Source organism: Furipterus horrens, unplaced genomic scaffold (assembly GCF_987537825.1).
Source record: "Furipterus horrens unplaced genomic scaffold, mFurHor1.1.pri manual_scaffold_8, whole genome shotgun sequence".
In the NCBI taxonomy this organism is placed as follows: Eukaryota; Metazoa; Chordata; class Mammalia; order Chiroptera; family Furipteridae; genus Furipterus; species Furipterus horrens.
The window spans coordinates 94,075,517-94,082,279 of NW_028327178.1; the positions used below are offsets into that span (position 1 = coordinate 94,075,517).

Below are 6,763 nucleotides of genomic sequence, written 5' to 3' on the forward strand. Positions count from 1 at the left end.
AACCACTTGGCTAGTGCTCCAGCTCCTTAAATTTGTATCCTTTGTAATTACCACCAGCTGACATATTCTATATTTACTTGTTTTTTGTTATTCGTCCCCTAATTTGAAGATAAGCTCAATGAGGTCAGGGGCTTTGTTTGCTCACAGCTGCATTCCCAGTGCCTAAAACAGTGCCTGGCACATAGTGGGTACTCTGTAAACATTTGTTGAATGAATAAATGATATTGCTCATAGACAGACAAGTCATCAATGGGTGAAGGATGAGTTTGGCATGGAGTATAAGAACGTAGTTGAGAGGCTGGTTCTGGGCTGGACAGACTCAGTTTGAATCCCAGCTCTCCCTTTGTCAGCTGTGACTGTGGCAATCCAGTTAACCTTTCTGTACCTTGGTTCCTTGTCTGTGAAATGAGAAGGATGCCAATAACTCCTGTTGGGCTGTGTGAGGAGTATATGAGATTCTAGGCATGAAGCTGCCCCACCGGTACTCTGAATGCCCTGTAAATGTTAGCTATTTTTTTTATTACACTGTGTAATACCACTTTGGGAAATGTAATTATGTAAACCACGTAAAAAAAAATTAGGCTCAAGATAAAAGAAAACTGAACTGCAGAACGGGATAGGGGAATTTTATTGTATTTACAAAGGAAAAAGTAGGTCAAAAATTAAATAGGATTAACTGGATGCAGTTGTGTTTTGGCTGCAGGCGGCATACAACACTGGCAGGCTCTTCATCCTTGAGAATTCCTGCTGCAGAAAGAAAGAAAAAGCTCCATCAGGGGACTGGAGGAAGGGCGAGTGAGGGCAGGGACACTTAGAACTGGGGTTATGGATGGTCCAGTGTCAAGACTGATTGTCTGGGTCCCAAAAGAACCTCATTCTTGAAAGGAGAACACTGATGTACTGTTGGTGGGATTGTAAATTGGTGCAATCACTCTGTAAAACAGTATGGAGGGTCTTCAAAAAATTCAACGTAGAACTACCCCATGACTCAGCAATCCCACTCCTGGGTCTTTACCTGAAGAAATCAAAAACACTAATTCCAAAAGACATATGCACCCCTATGTTCACTGCAGCATTATTTTCAATAGTCAAGATAGGAAGCATGTATGTTTCCATCAATGGACCACTGGATAAAGAAGGTAGATGCAGAGAATGAACTAATGGTTGCCGGGTGGGAGGAGGCTTAGGGGATGGGTGAAAAGGCAAAGAGACTAAGAAGTACAAAGTGCCAGTTGTAAAAACAGTCATGGGGGTGTAAGGTTCAGCATAGAGAATATAGTGAATAATGTTGTAATAGCTACGTATGGTGTCAGGTGGGTCCTAGACTTATCGGGGTGATCACTTTGTAAGTTGTAAAAATGTCTAATCACTGTCTTGTACACCTGAAACTAATTAATATTGCATGTCAACTGTTGTTGAAAAAAAAATTAAATAATAATATAATAATTTTTTAAAAGAATCTCATTCTTAATCCCAGTTCTGCTAACTCACTCCCACCGAGATCCCAGGTTGATCATGTCCCCTTGAAGTCACCTCTAATCCCCAGACAGATTTAAATTAGTTTATTACTTCCAGTCCATACATTCACTGCACCCCTCACATCTCTTACCATTTATCACAAATGAAATAATCTACTATACAAGTACTTGTTTAAGTTTTGTCTGCTTGGTGCATTATGAATGCCATGAGAGCAGGGACCCCTGCTGTACCCTCAGCCCAGAGCCTGGCACATAAAAGTCATTGGATGATTTTTAAGGGGCAGGAGGACAAAGTAATCTGAACCTCAGTTACTGTACAGGGCTGTTGAGCAGACATGAAGTGTGGTGGGGGCAGAAGTGTGCTGTCTGGCATATCATTCTGCTCTGCATTATCCAGGTGGAAGAACTCACTCTTAGTTTGTGTTTGCCCCATCTCACCAGTGATATCAGCAGTTGAGCTGGAGGAGGAACAATGTGCTGTAGCAGCCTCCAGACCCTTCCCTGCTGTTCTGTGACTTTGAGCTCTGTGCAGCCTGTGGCTTTTAACCTGCAGGAACAAAGCCTGCATTCTTAGGACCTAGCCCTCTTGGGGCCACTCCACCCCACTGGGGCCTGGTGGGAACCACAGGCAGGTGAAGGATGACCTAATCCCAGCGTGAGAGGCACAGGGTAGGCGTTGCATTCAGAGGCATTTGGGACCTTAGAGGTCCCCCTCTCACAAAGGGGGACAGTAGGAAACCAGCTTGCTGTGTACAGCGAATTGGCTGCAGGAGCAGACCCGGGGCCCAGGTGTCCATCTTGCCTCCCAGCCTGGTTCTCACCCTCTGGCAACCTGCCCATCAGCCTGCTGCTTGCTGCTTGTATATTTGCAGGACTGTCGTTGGTGAGATCTCTGAGCTCTTGGCGTCTAATTAGGTTGGAAAGAAGGTGTGGGAGTACATGGAGAGCTCTGTTGGGAACTGGATTTGCTTAATAGGTTCAGAAGTGCCCGGCAGAGTCGTGCAGGGGCTTGTTTGGGTTCACAGTAGAAAATAGGGCTCAGAAGGATAGCAGAGTTCCTCCAGTTATGCCATGCTTAGAAAATTTTGTCCACTAAATGGACCTCATGTGAAGGAGCTTTGGAGAAGCAGACAAGGTCTTGGTTGGGTCTGCCAGTCCTTAACTCAAAGCCAGCTGCTGCCCCTTCTTTGCCTCAGTTTCCCTCCTCTATAAAATGGGAAAACTCATTCCTGATCTTCCCTGACAGGAAGGTGAAGGTCACTGAGATGGGCAATGACTGTCATTCCATCTCTCCATTGCAGGAGTGCTGCACGCACTGGTCTACCTGAGGGTGTTGGGAGGGGCCGGTCCTCCTTTGGCTTTATAGTTTTGTAAACTTGGCAAGGGACCCAGGGCATGCTTCTCAGATTGTGCCCAACAAAAACCCCTGGGACATGTGTTAAAATTCAGGTTCCTGGGTCCTCTCCCAGAATGACTGAGTCAGTAAGGTTTTTTGGACACAGATACTAACCCTGGCCTCTTGCTGCACTTTGGAGATACAGCAGTGGATAAGATCTAGTCTCTGTCTCTCACTTTCTCCCCTTGCTCCAGTTCTTGATTTGGGTAAGGAGGGGTTGGCAGAGCCCCATGCCTTTGGAGAGGAGGAGATTCTTTCCTCTTCCTGTTGACCTTTGGGGAAGGAAGCTTCTGAGCTCCCTAAGTGGGCATATACACACACGTGCATGCACAACCATATATACACACATGCGCATATTTCTACCTGTGCTTCCTTGGCAGGGCCACCAGGACTCTCTCCAATGCCATCTGCTTTTGGTCTTCCCACACGCTGTCCACCTGACGGCCAAGCCGTACCTTTGCTCCTTGCTCCTGGTTTCTCTCTCTATTTTATTAGAAAGAGAGAAACAGCTGAGGTTGCTCTTTGGGTAGGACATGGAGAGGCCTGGGAAAGGCCAGGACAAAGTGAGCAGAGCAGGGTGTGTCCCTGTGCCTATTCTGATATCTGGTATGGATGCTTCCACCCAGCTGAATGAAATTCAACAGCATGTGGGAATGGGAGTATATATGAGTATGTAGTGAAGAGTATAGGCTCTGAAATAGACATTTGCAAAATATCTCTCCACTGATGAATTATTACTTACAAAGGGAAAAATCCTGACTTTACAGAGGAGAAACCTGGCAGACACCATGTTAACCAAGTGATCAAAGTAGCTATTACCAATAATGGGACCTCATGTACCTCCTGACACAATGCACTGAGAACACGGCATCACTTCTGTTGCGTAACCTGAATCCAATCACAAGGAAGCATCAGGCAATTCCAATATGAGGGACATCCTATAAACAACTGGCCTTTACCAAATCAAATGTCAATGGCGTAAAAGACTGAGGGACTATTCCAGATTAAAAGAAATTAAAGAGACAGGACAACTAAATGCAACCCATGGATCCTGAATCAGGAAAAGAAATAAAATTTTTAAAAAGATTTTATTTTTTAATTTAATTTTAGAAAGAGGGGAAGGGAGGGAGAGAAACATCAGTGTGCAAGAGAAACCTCTACTGGGAACCTGGCCCCCAACCCAGGCATGTGCCCTGACTGGGAATCAAACTGGCGACCTTTCAGTTCACAGGTCAGCACTTAATCCACTGAGCCACACTGGCCAGGGTGAAATAATTGTTATAAAGGACATTGTTGGACAATTGCTTAAATTTGAATAGGAACTCTAAGTGATAATTATACTGTGATTATGTAAGAGAATGTCCTTTTATTAGATATCGGGAGATACCTCCAGTCATATTTAAGGGTAAAGAGTCATGATGACTGCAATTTACCCTCAAATAGTTTAGCAAAATAATAATAATATTAATAATAATCAGTGTGTATATGTGTATGTATAGATCTATATCTAGGTATAGATATAGAGTAAGCAAATATGATTTGAAATATTAGGAATTGTTGAATACAGGGAAGCATATGTGGAAGTCCTTTGTAGCATTGAGGCAACTTCCCTGTGAGTTTGCAATTCTTTCAAAATGATAACTGAAAAATGTACAGCATTAGGCTCTGCCAATCTTTGATGTGTATCCTTTAGTAGCTATTAATGGCTCGGGATGATGGGGTAAGAGTCCTACTTTATAGGGTGGTTAGAAAGAGCAAATAAGAAATGAAGAATAATGGCTAATGCTAACAAAGGGCTTACTGTGCCCAGCACTGTGCCAAGGGCATGTAAATATCCCAATGCAGAGCCTTTGTTTCTGGCACAGAGTCGCACTCAACTGGTAACTACCATCAGTATTGTTACTATTGGATCCTAGCATAGGGAGAGGCACATAATAGCTGTTCAACAATCATTTAATAGCTAGAGGTAAGCTGAGCTTTGACCCTGGGGTCCTTTTGCTCTGGCAAGTCCTGAAATGACAGATGTTTTGCAGAGGAAGGGGCCGAACTTGGTCCCTCCAAACCGATGCATTTGAAGTGTAGAAAGCAAGCCCAAGAACTTCTGCTCACCCCTGCTGCCTGTTCATGATGTCCTGGAGCAGCTTGCGGGCAGACAGCTGGCCCAGCACTTTCCGATAGCTGTTGGTGAAGATGGCATCTGCATACCGTGGCATCCTACATGGGAGGAGTCAAAGGTCAAAGGTTAAATGGTGGTATGGTGGGGCTGGCTGCACTCATCAGGTCTTTGTAAGGCCCTTGTGTTGCCCTTGGCCCCGCTCATCCCCAGAGAGAGTTGGAACCTGGTCTGGACAGCTTCTTTGGAGCTCCAAGTCTGGCCCCCTCCCAGAGGTAGGCAGTGGGGGCTGTCTGAGGAGATGGCTGAGTCCAGCTGATGGCTTGATTCTGCATCCTCTAAGCACCCCTCTTCAAGCAAGGATGGTTTTGGGGCAGCGGAAATCCAGGCCCTTTTGGCAGGACAGCTTACCTGAGGGTTGGGGAGGGTGAGGAGCAGTGGGAGCCAGTGCTGAAGGTTAGGATCAGGAGGAAGAACACCCAGAACAGCATCCTTCACCCTTGTGGTGGCACCTGGAAAACGACAGGAGGGAAGTCTGGATGTAGCCATAGCCAGAGAGATGCCCTTTGCTGGCCTGGGGGCCTAGCCCTGGATTTGGCTCTGTATGAGCATTGGTCCTTCATCCTTTGGAAGTGTGGCGTAGCAAAAAGAACCCAGAATCTGGAAGTCAGATAGACCTGGGTTCAAGTTCTGCCTCTGCCAGTCATGAGCTTTGACCTCATTTTCTCCATCTGTAAAATGGGCATGATAAAGTGACCTTGCTGACTTCATGGGATTGAACAGGAAATTGAAGATAATGGTGAAACTCCCCTTCCTATAAGGCATTGTACATGGAATTCGGGCCTCAATAAGGAATAGGGGAGGAGCAAGCACCCTAGTCTCTCCCAAGTGGCACTGACAGTACTGAGCAGGGCTAATGGCTCAGGCTCTGAGTCAGACACACTTGAGTCCACAATCAGGCTCTGCCGTCACTAGCTGTGCATCCCAGGACAAGTGGCTTCTCCTTTTGGGGCCTCAGTTTTGTTTCCCTAGCCATAAAACAGAACTGATAACTGTACCTACTGCATAGGGGCCTTGTGAACATTAGCTGAAATGAGGCACCTGCCATTTGGCACATGGGGAATTCTCCACAGGCTTTTCTTTTTTTAAAGATTTTATTTATTTATTTATTTCTGGAGGGAGAGGAGAAGGGAGGGAGAAAGAAAGGGAGAGAAATATCAATGTGTGGCTGTGTCTCACACGCCCCCAACTGGCCCACAACACAGGCATGTGCCCTGACTGGGAATCAAACCAGCGACCCTTTGGTTCACAGGCCGGCGCTCAATCAACTGAGCCACACCAGCCAGAGCTCTTCACAGACTTTTGTTTTTTAATTTTAAATTTTTACTTATTTTAAATAATTTATTTATTTGTTTATTTACTTATTTTTTTAGAGAGAGGGGAAAGGAGAAAGAGAGGAAGAGAAACATCACTGTGTGGTTGCCTCTCACTTGCGACCCCAACTGGGGACCTGATGTGCAACCTAGTTATGTGCCCTGACTGGGAATCGAACCAGCTACACTTGGTTCGCAGGCCAATGCTCAATCCACTGAGCCACATCAGCCAGGGTTCTCCACAGACTTTTGTTGTGATGATCTAATATTAGACCTGCTTGGGTACTCATATTAGGCATGAGCTGTTTCAGTTTTGTGTGGAGTCGGAGGGAAGGGAAGGCTATAAATCTTTTCTTTAGATGCTTAGATTTCACCAGAGTTTGAGTCCTGGAAGAGACCAGGG

At 45.6% G+C, this 6,763-nt stretch overlaps 1 protein-coding gene across 1 annotated transcript; it reads right to left on the minus strand.

Moving 5' to 3' along the window:
* Positions 1-660: 660 nt before the first annotated feature.
* Positions 661-5,489, minus strand: GHRH (growth hormone releasing hormone). Its single transcript, XM_090285284.1, has 4 exons — positions 5,399-5,489; positions 4,984-5,088; positions 3,238-3,357; positions 661-747 (listed from the first exon to the last, which is right to left on the minus strand). The coding sequence occupies exons 1-4, from the start codon at positions 5,476-5,478 to the stop codon at positions 729-731; spliced, it is 324 nt and encodes a 107-aa protein (XP_090141410.1). The 5' UTR covers positions 5,479-5,489; the 3' UTR covers positions 661-728.
* Positions 5,490-6,763: the final 1,274 nt, after the last annotated feature.